Source organism: Salvelinus alpinus, chromosome 3 (assembly GCF_045679555.1).
Source record: "Salvelinus alpinus chromosome 3, SLU_Salpinus.1, whole genome shotgun sequence".
Classification (NCBI taxonomy): Eukaryota; Metazoa; Chordata; class Actinopteri; order Salmoniformes; family Salmonidae; genus Salvelinus; species Salvelinus alpinus.
This window is the reverse complement of record NC_092088.1, coordinates 99,148,246-99,165,347: the sequence shown is the minus strand read 5'-3', so window position 1 is coordinate 99,165,347 and position 17,102 is coordinate 99,148,246. Positions and strand designations below refer to the sequence as shown.

Below are 17,102 nucleotides of genomic sequence, written 5' to 3'. Positions count from 1 at the left end.
ATACTAGCCGTGGTGAAGGTGGATACTAGCCGTGGTGAAGGTGGATACTAGCCGTGGTGAAGGTGGATACTAGCCGTGGTGAAGGTGGATACTAGCCATTGTGAAGGTGGATACTAGCCGTTGTGAAGGTGGATGCTAGCCATTGTGAAGGTGGATGCTAGCCGTGGTGAAGGTGGATGCTAGCCATTGTGAAGGTGGATGCTAGCCGTGGTGAAGGTGGATGCTAGCCATTGTGAAGGTGGATGCTAGCCATTGTGAAGGTGGATGCTAGCCGTGGTGAAGGTGGATGCTAGCCGTGGTGAAAGTGGATGCTAGCCATTGTGAAGGTGGATGCTAGCAATTGTGAAGGTGGATGCTAGCCATTGTGAAGGTGGATGCTAGCCATTGTGAAAGTGGATGCTAGCCATTGTGAAGGTGGATGCTAGCCGTGGTGAAGGTGGATGCTAGCCATTGTGAAGGTGGATGCTAGCCATTGTGAAGGTGGATGCTAGCCATTGTGAAGGTGGATGCTAGCCGTGGTGAAGGTAGATGCTAGCCATTGTGAAGGTGGATGCTAGCCATTGTGAAGGTGGATGCTAGCCAAGAATGGGCCCGTTTTTAAGTGACTACCACATGTAGTGTAGAGAATGTGGAGGGTTGAGGGTGGATACTTCCCTTTACTATATAGTGAGCTGATCAGTTTCATTGATCCCGTAACGTACCGGGACCTTTGTAGTAGAAACATGAGGCCTCATTGAGTCACAGTTGAGTAATGGCTTTTTAAGTCTCCCTCTCTTCAATACAGGGTCTACAGCAGAAGAGAGAGAATATCTTCCTTGCTCTGCTCACATCTGTTCACAAACAGGGAAAGTGGTCCACATAAACACGCCATACTGAACCTCTACAGTACGCTCTCACTAGGGAGCCATACTGAACCTCTACAGTACGCTCTCACTAGGGAGCCATGCTGAACCTCTACAGTACGCTCTCACTAGGGAGCCATGCTGAACCTCTACAGTACGCTCTCACTAGGGAGCCATGCTGAACCTCTACAGTACGCTCTCACTAGGGAGCCATGCTGAACCTCTACAGTACGCTCTCACTAGGGAGCCATGCTGAACCTCTACAGTACACTCTCACTAGGGAGCCATGCTGAACCTCTACAGTACGCTCTCACTAGGGAGCCATGCTGAACCTCTACAGTACACTCTCACTAGGGAGCCATGCTGAACCTCTACAGTACGCTCTCACTAGGGAGCCATGCTGAACCTCTACAGTACGCTCTCACTAGGGAGCCATGCTGAACCTCTACAGTACGCTCTCACTAGGGAGCCAATGTCGACTCCCCGTCATTTGAGATAATTCCTTTCATTCCTGGTGAGTGGGTGTGTCACTTAAAAGGAGGGAGGGTCCGTGTGAACCTTCTAACTTCTAAATGAGCTGTTCTGATTCTAGAATCATGCTGGGAGGATTGTTAACACCCATTTCCTCCCCCAGAAAATGTTGGTTAAATAACAAGCCGACCATTCAATTAGATACATTTACTTTTACAAAAATGCCATTCCCTCCTCCCGCTTAAACTACAGACCTCTTTAGACATCAAGTTCAAAAAGACTATTTCAGAATGAACTACTACTGAAACATGTGTTAATATTTGTTTCCAGTCAATAGTGCTTACACAAATTACAAAGAAAAAGATAAGAATTGAATAATTCCAAAGGCTTTTATGGGATGAATATTAAAGTGTAGAAATTAGAACAAAAAAATACCTCATCAGTATTGGTCAAAGACAAAATAGCAATTAAAGCATTGCATTATCATATTTCAACAACAGTTAATAAATACTGCAATAAAAAAAATATATGAATTGATAAAAAAATACTGGGTTACTGAAACCTCCTCAGAGTAATGGTGTCTAATCATTGACAAGGAGAGCAGTCTACCTCTAGTCTGATGATAGTTACTATTGTAGTCCCATTTAGTCTGATGATAGTCCCCATTGTAGTCCCATTTTGTCTGATGATAGTCCCCATTGTTGTCCCATTTAGTCTGATGATAGTCCCCATTGTAGTCCCATTTAGTCTGATGATAGTCCCCATTGTTGTCCCCTTTAGTCTGATGATAGTTACTATTGTAGTCTACCTTTAGTCTGATGATAGTTACTATTGCAGTCTACCTCTAGTCTGATGATAGTTACTATTGTAGTCCCATTTAGTCTGATGATAGTCCCCATTGTTGTCCCCTTTAGTCTGATGATAGTTACTATTGTAGTCTACCTTTAGTCTGATGATAGTTACTATTGCAGTCTACCTCTAGTCTGATGATAGTTACTATTGTAGTCCCATTTAGTCTGATGATAGTCCCCATTGTAGTCTACCTCTAGTCTGATGATAGTCCCCATTGTTGTCCCCTTTAGTCTGATGATAGTTACTATTGTAGTCTACCTTTAGTCTGATGATAGTTACTATTGTAGTCTACCTTTAGTCTGATGATAGTTACTATTGTAGTCTACCTTTAGTCTGATGATAGTTACTATTGTAGTCTACCTTTAGTCTAATGATAGTTACTATTGTAGTCTACCTTTAGTCTAATGATAGTTACTATTGTAGTCTACCTTTAGTCTGATGATAGTTACTATTGTAGTCTACCTTTAGTCTGATGATAGTTACTATTGTAGTCCCCTTTAGTCTGATGATAGTTACTATTGTAGTCTACCTTTAGTCTGATGATAGTTACTATTGTAGTCTACCTCTAGTCTGATGATAGTTACTATTGTAGTCTACCTTTAGTCTAATGATAGTTACTATTGTAGTCTACCTTTAGTCTGATGATAGTTACTATTGTAGTCTACCTTTAGTCTGATGATAGTTACTATTGTAGTCTACCTTTAGTCTGATGATAGTTACTATTGTAGTCTACCTTTAGTCTGATGATAGTCCCCATTGTAGTCTACCTTTAGTCTGATGATAGTTACTATTGTAGTCTACCTTTAGTCTGATGATAGTTACTATTGTAGTCTACCTTTAGTCTGATGATAGTTACTATTGTAGTCTACCTTTAGTCTGATGATAGTTCCCATTGTAGTCCCCTTTAGTCTGATGATAGTTACTATTGTAGTCTACCTTTAGTCTGATGATAGTCCCCATTGTAGTCTACCTTTAGTCTGATGATAGTTCCCATTGTAGTCCCCTTTAGTCTGATGATAGTTCCCATTGTAGTCTACCTTTAGTCTGATGATAGTTCCCATTGTAGTCCCCTTTAGTCTGATGATAGTTACTATTGTAGTCTACCTTTAGTCTGATGATAGTCCCCATTGTAGTCTACCTTTAGTCTGATGATAGTTCCCATTGTAGTCTACCTTTAGTCTGATGATAGTTCCCATTGTAGTCTACCTTTAGTCTGATGATAGTTCCCATTGTAGTCTACCTTTAGTCTAATGATAGTTACTATTGTAGTCTACCTTTAGTCTGATGATAGTTACTATTGTAGTCTACCTTTAGTCTGATGATAGTTACTATTGTAGTCCCCTTTAGTCTGATGATAGTTACTATTGTAGTCTACCTTTAGTCTGATGATAGTTCCCATTGTAGTCTACCTTTAGTCTGATGATAGTTACTATTGTAGTCCCCTTTAGTCTGATGATAGTCCCCATTGTAGTCTACCTTTAGTCTGATGATAGTTACTATTGTAGTCTACCTTTAGTCTGATGATAGTTACTATTGTAGTCTACCTTTAGTCTAATGATAGTTACTATTGTAGTCTACCTTTAGTCTGATGATAGTTACTATTGTAGTCTACCTTTAGTCTGATGATAGTTACTATTGTAGTCCCCTTTAGTCTGATGATAGTTACTATTGTAGTCTACCTTTAGTCTGATGATAGTTACTATTGTAGTCTACCTCTAGTCTGATGATAGTTACTATTGTAGTCTACCTTTAGCCTAATGATAGTTACTATTGTAGTCTACCTTTAGTCTGATGATAGTTACTATTGTAGTCTACCTTTAGTCTGATGATAGTCCCCATTGTAGTCCCCTTTAGTCTGATAATAGTTCCCATTGTAGTCCCCTTTAGTCTGATGATAGTTCCCATTGTTGTCCCCTTTTGTCAAATGATAGTTACTATTGTAGTCCCCTTTAGTCTGATGATAGTTACTATTGTAGTCCCCTTTAGTATGTTGATAGTTCCCATTGTAGTCCCCTTTAGTCTGATGATAGTTCCCATTGTAGTCCCCTTTAGTCTGATGATAGTTCCCATTGTAGTCCCCTTTAGTCTGATAATAGTTCCCATTGTAGTCCCCTTTAGTCTGATAATAGTTCCCATTGTAGTCCCCTTTAGTCTGATGATAGTTCCCATTGTAGTTCCCTTTAGTCTGATAATAGTTCCCATTGTAGTTCCCTTCAGTCTGTTGATAGTTCCCATTGTAGTTCCCTTTAGTCTGATAATAGTTCCCATTGTAGTCCCCTTTAGTCTGATGATAGTTCCCATTGTAGTCCCCTTTAGTCTGATGATAGTTCCCATTGTAGTCCCCTTTAGTCTGATGATAGTTCTCATTGTAGTCCCCTTTAGTCTGATGATAGTTCCCATTGTAGTCCCCTTTAGTCTGATAGTTCTCATTGTAGTCCCCTTTAGTCTGATAATAGTTCCCATTGTAGTCCCCTTTAGTCTGATGATAGTTCCCATTGTAGTCCCCTTTAGTCTGATGATAGTTCTCATTGTAGTCCCCTTTAGTCTGATGATAGTTCCCATTGTAGTCCCCTTTAGTCTGATAGTTCTCATTGTAGTCCCCTTTAGTCTGATGATAGTTCCCATTGTAGTCCCCTTTAGTCTGATAGTTCTCATTGTAGTCCCCTTTAGTCTGATGATAGTTCTCATTGTAGTCCCCTTTAGTCTGATAATAGTTTCCATTGTAGTCCCCTTTAGTCTGATGATAGTACCCATTGTAGTCCCCTTTAGTCTGATGATAGTTCCCATTGTAGTCCCCTTTAGTCTGATGATAGTTCCCATTGTAATCCCCTTTAGTCTAATGATAGTTCCCATTGTAGTCCCCTTTAGTCTGATGATAGTTCCCATTGTAGTCTACCTTTAGTCTGATGATAGTTCCCATTGTAGTCCCCTTTAGTCTGATGATAGTTCCCATTGTAGTCCCCTTCAGTCTGACGATAGTTCCCATTGTAGTCCCCTTCAGTCTGATGATAGTTCCTATTGTAGTCCCCTTCAGTCTGATGATAGTTCCTATTGTAGTCCCCTTTAGTCAGACTAACACTCCCTTCCCGCTCTAAATATGGACCTTTTATATGGGCCTGAATTTCATGTGTTAATGTATATAATATGACTGTATTAGGACCATTCATGTGTTAATGTATATAATATGACTGTATTAGGACCATTCATGTGTTAATGTATATAATATGACTGTATTAGGACCATTCATGTGTTAATGTATATAATATGACTGTATTAGGACCATTCATGTGTTAATGTATATAATATGACTGTATTAGGACCATTCATGTGTTAATGTATATAATATGACTGTATTAGGACCATTCATGTGTTAATGTATATAATATGACTGTATTAGGACCATTCATGTGTTAATGTTTATAATATGACTGTATTAGGACCATTCATGTGTTAATGTATATAATATGACTGTATTAGGACCATTCATGTGTTAATGTATATAATATGACTGTATTAGGACCATTCATGTGTTAATGTATATAATATGACTGTATTAGGACCATTCATGTGTTAATGTATATAATATGACTGTATTAGGACCATTCATGTGTTAATGTATATAATATGACTGTATTAGGACCATTCATGTGTTAATGTATATAATATGACTGTATTAGGACCATTCATGTGTTAATGTATATAATATGACTGTATTAGGACCATTCATGTGTTAATGTATATAATATGACTGTATTAGGACCATTCATGTGTTAATGTATATAATATGACTGTATTAGGACCATTCATGTGTTAATGTATATAATATGACTGTATTAGGACCATTCATGTGTTAATGTATATAATATGACTGTATTAGGACCATTCATGTGTTAATGTATATAATATGACTGTATTAGGACCATTCATGTGTTAATGTATATAATATGATGGTATATACACGTCTCTCTACACAGCACAATACACTGTTATTTCATCATCCAACTGTCCTCTCGTTCTCTCGTCCTTTTCTGCAGCGGGGGTTAAATGTTAGGATGCTGCCCATATTGCACCCTACTCCCTATATAGTGCACTACTTTTAACCAAAGCCCAGGGCCCTAGCTGGTCCTGGATCAGGTTTCAAGGAGGGAGAGTAATTCCTGGTGATTATCTCATCGTTGTCGTCAATTTGGGATCAGACAGACATTGACCTGTTCTCCTTCATCACTCCAATCCGTCTCTTCTCTGTCCCTAAAACAGACACACACACACGCACGCACACACACACGCGCGCGCGCGCCCGCAACCACACACACACACACGCACGCACCCACGCACGCACACACGCACACACACACACACACACGCGCGCCCACAACCACACACACACACACACACACACACACACACACACACACACACACACACACACACACACACACACACACACACACACACACACACACACACACACACACACACACACACACACACACACACACACACACACACACACCTTCCCTAACTGCTACAGACCATAGATTAGCCTTCGCCAGCCTCGGGCTCCCAGACAGTCTCAGATTGTGACCCCTACTACTAAACACTATCACACCACACATACACACAAACCCACACACGTAGCCAGGACTGAAAGCACACACACATACACACACACACACACACACACACACACACACGCACGCACACGCACGCACATGTGTACACATACACACACACTCCCCAACACACACACACACACACTCCCCAAAACACACACACACACACTACCTCTGCATTGCAACATGTCTCTCTGCACAGTTTTTTTAATTTTCCGTCTTCGGAAAAAGCGTGGTCACAGTGAGACATGAGATGAGTCATGTGATGTGTTGTGATGGTTTGAGATTAACAGGACTTGGCAGCTGCCTCCCTAGATGGGACAGGGATAGGATTACAGCAGAGAGAGAGAGAGAGAGAGAGTTGTCCCCAACCAAGGAGGGCCTACAGCAGCCCCTAGATCTCCTGCACAGATTCTGACAGACCTGGGCCCTGACAGACCTGGACCCTGACAGACCTGGGCCCTGACAGACCTGGGCCCTGACAGACCTGGGCCCTGACAGACCTGGGCCCTGACAGACCTGGACCCTGTTAGACCTGGGCCCTGACAGACCTGGGCCCTGAGAGACCTGGACCCTGTCAGACCTGGACCCTGTTAGACCTGGGCCCTGACAGACCTGGGCCCTGACAGACCTGGACTCCGACAGTAAATCTCAGTAAGACCAAAAATATTGGTGTTCCAAATAAAGTCCAGTCGCCAGTCGCCAGGACCACAAATACAAATTCCATCTAGACACCGTTGCCCTAGAGCACACAAAAACTATACATAACTTGGCCTAAACATCAGAGCCACAAGTAACTTCCACAAAGCTGTGAACGATCTGAGAGACAAGGCAAGAAGGGCATTCTACTAATTCAACATACCAATTAGGATCTGGCTAAAAATACCTAAATCAGTTATAGAACCCATTGGCCTTCATGGTTGTGAGGTCTGGGGTCCGCTCACCAACCAAGAATTTACAAAATGGGACAAACACCAAATTGAGACTCTGCATGCAGAATTCTGCAAAAATATCCTTCGTGTACAACATAAAACACCAAATAATGCATGCAGAGCAGAATTAGGCCGATACCCGCTAATTATCCAAATCCAGAAAAGAGCCGTTCAATTCTACAACCACCTAGAAGGAAGCGATTCCCAAACCTTCATTAACAAAGCAATCACCTACAGAGAGATGAACCTGGAGAAGAGTCCCCTAAGCAAGCTGGTCCTGGGGCTCTGTTCACAAACACAAACAGACCCCACAGAGCCCCAGGACAGCAACACAACTAGACCCAACCAAATCAACTAGACCCAACCAAACTAGAATACTATTTGGCGGTTAACAGAGAGTACACAGTGGCAGAATACCTGACCACTGTGACTGACCCAAACTTAAGGAAAGCTTTGACTTTGTACAGACTCAGTGAGCATAACCTTGCTATTGAGAAAGGCCTCCGTAGGCAGAACCGGCTCTCAAGATAAGACAGGCTATGTGCTCACTGCCCACAAAACCAGTGAATACATCCCATATTTATGTTTATTTATTTTCCCTTTTGTACTTTAACCATTTGCACATCGTTACAACACTGTATATAGACATAATATGATATTTGAAATGTCTTTATTCTTTTGGAACTTCTGTGAGTGTAATGTTTACTGTTCCTTTTTATTGTTTAATTCACTTTTGTATATTATCTACTTCACTTGCTTTGGCAATCTTAACATATGTTTCCCATGCAAATAAAGCCCCTTGAATTGAATTGAGAGAGAGAGAGAGAGAGAGAGAGAGAGAGAGAGAGAGAGAGAGAGAGAGAGAGAGAGAGAGAGAGAGAGAGAGAGAGAGAGAGAGAGAGAGAGAGAGAGAGAGAGAGAGAGAGAGAGAGAGAGAGAGAGATTTTGTACATTGTTACAACACTGTATATATATAATATAACATTTGTAATGTCTTTATTGTTTTGAAACTTCTGTATGTGTAATGTTTACTGTTAATTTGTATTGTTTATTTCACTTTTGTATAATATCTACCTCACTTGCTTTGGCAATGTTAACACATGTTTCCCATGCCAATAAAGCCCCTTGAATTGAATTGAATTGAGAGAGAGAGAGAGAGAGAGAGAGAGAGAGAGAGAGAGAGAGAGAGAGAGAGAGAGAGAGAGAGAGAGAGAGAGAGAGAGAGAGAGAGAGAGAGAGAGAGAGAGAGAGAGAGAGAGAGAGAGAGAGAGAGGCCCCCTCGGATCACCTCTAACCAGGCAACTCTCACACGTTTTACAGCCCGGAGAGCAGAGCAGAGCTGGGAGTCATTGTTACAGCTGGGTGGGCCACCACTCAACAGCTCTTAGCAGAGCATGAAGAGACAGACAGGGAGAGAGAAAGGGAAAGAAAGAGTGAGAGAGACGAGAGAAGAGGGGGAGGAGAGGAGAATGGAAAGTAACAATGGAATTAAAGGGGAACAACAGAGAGAAAGACAGAGACAGAGAGAGAGAGAGACAGAGAAACAGAGAGACAGACAGAGAGACAGAGACAGACAGAGAGAGAGAGAGAGAGAGAACAAGACAGAGACAGAGAGAGAGAGAACGAGACAGAGAGACAGAGACAGAGACAGAGACAGACAGAGAGAGAGAGAACGAGACAGAGACAGACAGAGAGACAGAGACAGAGACAGACATAGAGACAGAGACAGACAGAGAGAGAGACAGAGACAGGCAGAGACAGAGACAGACAGAGAGAGAGACAGAGACAGACAGAGAGACAGAGAGAGGGGGTGAGACAGAGAGAGGGGGTGAGACAGAGAGAGGGGGTGAGGGTTAAGAGAAGGAGCAATAAGGCAGAGTAACTAGTGGTCTTACCAGTGTAGACAAATCGTCCAGGAGCCCCTTTGCAGAACTGCTTGGACTTGTAGGAGAGGGTGACTTCTACGACTCCTGGGATGTGCCTGGGTGGGGTCTGCACTCTGATGGCGTGGGGTGTAATCAGCTGTAGGAATCAATGGGTGAACCAAACAGAAGTGGTGAGTGAACAGCGTGAAGTGCTGGGTGATGCCTGTCTGACTGCCGGCTCTACTCTGGCTGGTGGAGAGACGCTTGCCAGCTCCAGTCAATTACAGCAATGAGTCTAAATTAGCCTGTCATCTAGCTGGGGGTATCAAGGCTGCACACACACACACACACACACACACACGCACGCACGCACGCACGCACGCACGCACGCACGCACGCACACACACACACACACACACACACACACACACACACACACACACACACACACACACACACACACACACACACACACACACACACACACACACACACACACACACACCCTGAAGGAACGGCTCAGCTTGAGGTTTTCTGGGTTGTCTCTTGGTCTATTCTTTAGTCAGTAAATGTTCTGGGCGCTGTGTTTGGGGTTTGGGGTTTTTCACAGGCCGTTGTTGACATCAAAAATGCCTCCATATGTCTATATCCCCCTCCCCCCGACTCCCCCCTGCCCCCCCCCCCCCCTCCCTCACAGTGTTAATTCACTCTTGTTATATCTCAGACCCCCGACTCCCCCCTGCCAACCCCCCCCTCCCCCCGACTCCCCCCTGCCCACCCCCGACTCCCCCCTGCCAACCCCCCCTCCCCCCGACTCCCCCCTGCCCACCCCCGAATCCACCCTGCCCACCCCCCTCCTCCCCCCGACTCCCCCCTGCCCACCCCCTCTCCCTCATAGTGTTAATTCACTCTTGTTATATCTCAGACCCCCGACTCCCCCCTGCCCACCCCCCCCTCCCACCGACTCCCCCCTGCCCACCCCCCCTCCCTCATAGTGTTAATTCACTCTTGTTATATCTCAGACCCCCTAAATTGTTCCATTGTTTTTTTTGCGAGACCTCACGGTTTTCTTTTCCCCGTTACTGAGAGGTTTCTTGGTTTCAATCGGATTCACATTTTTCTCCGCCTGTTTTCCATGCTGTTCCTGTTGATCTAGCTTCTGGTCTACTCCTGTGATTACTCCACAGCAGCAAAGCTGATATGAATGGGGATAACTGCAGCTAAAACAGCCCATTAGCTAGCGTGCTTCAGACTGCTTGATCAACTATACAGGGTGCAAACAGTATGAGCCAAGCTGTGTAAAGTGTCACATTCCATTAACACAAACTGCTGTGTGGTACATGCTAACATTTATCATTTTTTTCCCAGAATTCCAATCTATGTTTTTTTTTTTTCTATGTTAATTGCTCTGAAATACAACAGTGATTCCGACGTTTACATGAGAACACCCGAGTCTGGAATAAAGAACCATTTCACAAAGGCTTCTTACCTCACTCCACACAAGCATCGTCCCGAACACCACTTGAAGACCGTCAAAGAAGTTATCTCCTATGATGATGACTGTGGCTCCTCCCGTGGTCCATCCTTCACTAGGGCTGATGGCTTTGATGCAGGGGGTAGCTGCTTGTAACAGACAGAACAACACAGAGAGAATTTAGGACCTTCCCATCTGCTAAACGACTAACCAACGAGCCTGAATAATAAAACCAAAAACACCAGGCACTGAAGAGCCAGATCCTACATCAGACCGAGCGGCGTTACTCGTGTGGTTAAAGACAAAACTCATGAACTGGTTTTAAAAGGCAAAAGGCCGACAGACTATTGGTTTGTTCTAGCTACGGAAATCCAGAGGGGGAAAAAATGGTTTGCTGTAGCAAACGGTGTGTCAGGGTAAATATGGCTGTTACTAGGGCTGTTACTAGGGCTGTTACTAGGGCTGTTACTAGGGCTGTGGAGGTCATGACATTTCTGTCCGCCGGTTATTGTCATTGCGAAAGACCGTTAACTAACATAAACACGTCTAGCATCTCCAGGCCTCCGGCGTTCAAGCCGCTCCCATAGTCTGTTCTGGACTTGGGGACTGTGAAGAGACCTCTGGTGGCATGTCTTGTGGGGTGTCTGAGCTGTGTGCCAGTAGTTTAGACAGACAGCTCGGTGCATTCAACATGTCAATACCGCTCATTAATACAAGCAGTGATGAAGTCAATCTCTCCTCCACTTTGAGCCAGGAGAGATTGACATGGATATTATTAATATTAGCTCTCCGTGTACATCCAAGGGCCAGCCGTGCTGCCCTGTTCTGAGCCAATTGCAATTTTCCTAAATCCTTTTTTGTGGCACCTGACCACACGACTGAACAGTAGTCCAGGTGCGACAAAACTAGGGCCTGTAGGACCTGCCTTGTTGACAGTGCTGTTAAGAAGGTAGAGCATCGCTTTATTATAGACATACTTCTCCCCATCTTAGCTACTACTGTATCAATATGTTTTGACCATGACAGTTTATAATCCAGGGTTACTCCAAGCAGTTTAATCACCTCAACTTGCTCAAATTCCACATTATTTATTACAAGATTTAGTTGAGGGTTAAGGGTTTAGTGAATGTTTTGTTCCAAATACAATGTTATTAGTTTTAGAAATATTTAGGACTAACTTATTCCTTGCCACCCGTTCTGAAACTAACTGCAGCTCTTTGTTGAGTGTTGCAGTCATTTCATTCGCTGTAGTAGCTGACGTGTATAGTGTTGAGTCATCCACATACATAGACACTCTGGCTTTCCTCAAAGCCAGTGGCAATCCAATAGTAAAGATTGAAAAAAGTAAAGGGCCTAGACAGCTGCCTTGGGGAATTCCTGATTCTACCTGGATTATGTTGGAGAGGCTTCCACTAAAGAACACCCTCTGTGCTCTGTTAGACAGGTAACTCTTTATCCACAATATAGCAGGAGATGTAAAGCCATAACACATAAGTTTTACCAGCAGCAAACCATGATGGGTAATGTCCAAGGCCGCACTGAAGTCTAACAAAACAGCCCTCACAATCATATTTTGTCATCAATTTCTCTAAGCCAATCATCAGTCATTTGTGCAAGTGCTTGTTGTCCTTCTGTATAAGCGTGCTGAAAGTCTGTTGTCAATTTGTTCACTGTAAAATAGCATTGTATCTGGTCAAACACTATTTTTTCCAAAAGTTTACTAAGGGTTGGTAACAGGCGGATTGGTCAGCTATTTGAGCCATTAAAGGGGGATTTACCATTCTTAGGTAGCGGAATGACTTTTGCTTCCCTCCAAGCCTGAGGGCACACACTTTCTAGTGGGCTTAAATCATGTCTTAAAGTAATGTCTTAAAGTAATGATGGACTGTCGTTTTTCTTTTCTTCTTTGAGCTGTTCTTGCTATAATATGGACTTGGTCTTTTACCAGATAGGGCTATCTTCTCTATACCCACCCCCCCCACCCCCCACGAAGTAACTTTTAAGAAGGCACACCTGTTAATTGAAATGCATTCCAGGTGACTACCTAATGGAGCTGGTTGAGAGACTGCCAAGAGTTTGCAAAGCTGTTATCAAGGCAAAGGGGGGCTATTTGAAGAATTTCGATTATAAAATATTTTTTGATTTGTTTAACACTTTTTTGGTTACTACATGATTCCATATGTGTTATTTCATAGTTTCGATGTCTTCACTATTATTCTACAATGTAGAAAATAGTTTAAAAAAAATTAAAACCTTGAATCAAGTACTTGTTCTAAAACTTTTGACTGGTAGTTAATATTGAAAAAATGTCACAAACGTTACAGGAGTGCTAACAAGCTCCGGACCACCGGTAGCCATCAGGAGGCAAACAGTCAGGGACAGAGAGCGTCCCAGCCCCCCGTTGGAATGTTCTCTCTCTCTCTCTCTCTCACTATCTCTCTCTCTTTTATCACACCTTCTTCTACTCCCAGCCTTCCACTGGTCTCGCTTTGATGAGGAATGCAGATTCTACTACAAAGAGACTAGATACTAGAAAGATGTCCACTTTGTCTATTAACGCTCAGTTCTCCTGCTCTATTTCCTGGTGCTAAATGGTCAATGGGAGGGAGGTGACTAACAGTAATGGATTTCCTCCCCCCCGTTCTCACTCCTCCACCCTCTACATCAACTGCTTCTTCATTTTAAAATGTTTATTTTTATATTTTTCTGTCCATCTCTCTTATTGTTGTTGACCGGGGATAGAAGGAGAGACAACGGAAAGGTGCTCTTAACTGTAAAGCCACAAAGCCTTGTAAATAATTCACAAACGGATGTTTTGTAATCTGTAGTACCTTTTAGTGTAATTGGGGTAGTTATAGCTAAGGTGTCTGAGTTTATACCAGCTATCATCCTGTACCAATGTAACATCACTGTTATAGCTAAGGTGTCTGAGTTTATACCAGCTATCATCCTGTACCAATGTAACATCACTGTTATAGCTAAGATGTCTGAGTTTATACCAGCTATCATCCTGTACCAATGTAACATCACTGTTATAGCTAAGATGTCTGAGTTTATACCAGCTATCATCCTGTACCAATGTAACATCACTGTTATAGCTAAGATGTCTGAGTTTATACCAGCTATCATCCTGTACCACTGTAAACATCACTGTTATAGCTAAGATGTCTGAGTTTATACCAGCTATCATCCTGTACCAATGTAACATCACTGTTATAGCTAAGATGTCTGAGTTTATACCAGCTATCATCCTGTACCACTGTAAACATCACTGTTATAGCTAAGATGTCTGAGTTTATACCAGCTATCATCCTGTACCACTGTAAACATCACTGTTATAGCTAAGATGTCTGAGTTTATACCAGCTATCATCCTGTACCACTATAACAGTAACACCAATGTTTCGATCATTGCAATATTGTAAGTTAGTTTCTATTGAAGCAGCACAAAAACGAATGTATGTTAAAAAAAATATGTGGATTTTATTTTATATATCTGTTAATAAAAAGATAAAAGATAAAATACTGATAAAATAATAATGGGTTATAATTATATATGATCAATAATGTGTCTGTATAAGCATTGCCATCATGCATTGATTTGCCCCTCTCTTTCCCTCAGCTAGCTCTCTGTCAGCCAGCCAGGTTAATCACCATTAGGTATTGTTGTGTTCTACACTCCAGACAAGGCTCCAGTCTTTGTTTGCTTTAATGTTGGACCAGCCGAGGTTGTATTTGCTCATTCCACGAGCATCTCCCTGTGTAGCAGAGGGGCCATGAGCCCACAGCACACACACACACCGCCACGGGAAGGAGGGAGGGAGGAGGGGAGAGAGAGAGAGAGAGAGAGAGAGAGAGAGAGAGAGAGAGAGAGAGAGAGAGAGAGAGAGAGAGAGAGAGAGAGAGAGAGAGAGAGAGAGAGAGAGAGAGAGAGAGAGAGAGAGAGAGCGAGCTGCCCTTAACTGGCACTGTTGACTCCATGCTAATAAGTTCATACAAATTTTCATTTCTGAGGCTTGCGAGTGACATTTGCTTTTCTTAATTGCAGGCAGGAGCGTTTGAAAAAGCATCAACTCTCTAAAGACAGACAAGACTCCTCAAAGGGACTGACCTTCATCAGCGAAGCCAATTATAGCAAATAATTCACCAAAAATTACAGGAAACAAATTTACTATCTGTAGGTGAGAGGGAGGGAGGGAGGGAGGGAGGGAGGGAGGGCGGAAGGGAGGGAGGGAGAGAGGGAGGGAGGGAGGGTTGTGGTGGGGGGTTGTCGGGGGGCTAAAGGGAGGCAGGTGGGGGGGTTAGGGAGAAGAGGCTGGGTGGGGATGGGGTGGGGGGTGGACTGGGCAGAGCAGAGGCACAAGAGGGGCTGGCTGGCAGCTGTGGCTTCAGACAGCCACACACACACACACACACACTCTCACACACACACACACACACACACACACACACACACACACACACACACACACACACACACACACACACACACACACACACACACACACACACACACACCGACTCGAATTTCGCAATGCTTCCCCCGTTGGTGCCTAGCGTGGAGACGGGAGAGACGGGGGCCGAGGCTGGGGGGGGCCGAGGCTGGGGGGGGCCGAGGCTGGGGGGGGCCGAGGCTGGGGGGCCGAGGCTGGGGGGGGGGCCGAGGCTGGGGGGGGCCGAGGCTGGGGGGCCGAGGCTGGGGGGGCCGAGGCTGGGGGGCCGAGGCTGGGGGGCCGAGGCTGGGGGGGCCAGGGTTGCTCTAAACCGAGCCGTGCATGAGCCACCTCCATTCTGCCCGTGATTAGCATACATTTTCAATGCACATATAGAAGGGGGGGGCGACATGTGTTCAATGGGGAGCATGGCGAACCAAATTACACAGACAGCGTTAGCCATCTAATGATATACGTGCACAATGCCCTCAAGCAGATGATGGAAATTGGAGAGAGCAGACGTACGCAGCCAGCCAGCGAGAGAGAGAGAGAGACGGAGAGACGGACGGGCTGGAACAGGACCAGTCTGGGGAAGGATGTTCTGAAGCCAAGTTCACCCAACATACAGGAATACCAGGCTAGGTAGGCTGTTCTGAAGCCAAATTCATCCAGCATACAGGAATACCAGGCTAGGTAGGCTGTCCTGAAGCCAAGTTCACCCAACATACAGGAATACCAGGCTAGGTAGGCTGTTCTGAAGCCAAATTCATCCAGCATACAGGAATACCAGGCTAGGTAGGCTGTCCTGAAGCCAAGTTCATCCAGCATACAGGAATACCAGGCTAGGTAGGCTGTCCTGAAGCCAAGTTCATCCAGCATACAGGAATACCAGGCTAGGTAGGCTGTCCTGAAGCCAAGTTCATCCAGCATACAGGAATACCAGGCTAGGTAGGCTGTTCTGAAGCCAAATTCATCCAGCATACAGGAATACCAGGCTAGGTAGGCTGTCCTGAAGCCAAGTTCATCCAGCATACAGGAATACCAGGCTAGGTAGGCTGTCCTGAAGCCAAGTTCACCCAACATACAGGAATACCAGGCTAGGTAGGCTGTTCTGAAGCCAAATTCATCCAGCATACAGGAATACCAGGCTAGGTAGGCTGTCCTGAAGCCAAGTTCATCCAGCATACAGGAATACCAGGCTAGGTAGGCTGTCCTGAAGCCAAGTTCATCCAGCATACAGGAATACCAGGCTAGGTAGGCTGTCCTGAAGCCAAGTTCACCCAACATACAGGAATACCAGGCTAGGTACAACTAAGCATTATTCTAAATAGTCAGATTATTTTATTAATTTTGTAAATATTATTTAGAAATCCTAAAGGACCTATATTTAGTATAAAATATATGAAACAATATTCATCAAATGTTTTCCTCTACATTTTTATGTCAGTTGTGGGATATTTTATTGTATTATTCACTAACTAATGACTAACAAACGACTAACTAATGACTAACAAATGACTAACTAATGACTAATAAACAACTAACTAATGACTAACAAATGACTAACTAATGACTAACAAACGACTAACTAATGACTAACTAATGACTAACTAATGACTAA

General features: G+C 43.7%; 1 protein-coding gene across 15 annotated transcripts in view; it reads right to left on the bottom strand.

The window, feature by feature from the left end:
- ebf3a (EBF transcription factor 3a) overlaps positions 1-17,102 on the bottom strand; it is a 234,193-nt gene that overhangs the window by 60,820 nt on the left and 156,271 nt on the right. For 12 of the 15 annotated variants that reach the window (XM_071394647.1, XM_071394653.1, XM_071394654.1 and 9 more), the window contains exons 9-10: positions 11,065-11,198; positions 9,606-9,732 (exon numbers count right to left, since the gene is read on the bottom strand). In XM_071394647.1, coding sequence (XP_071250748.1) covers positions 9,606-9,732; positions 11,065-11,198 — 261 coding nt within the window. The remainder of the gene's footprint in view (positions 1-9,605; positions 9,733-11,064; positions 11,199-17,102) is intronic. The other 3 variants (XM_071394656.1, XM_071394650.1, XM_071394645.1) reach the window with 1 other exon arrangement.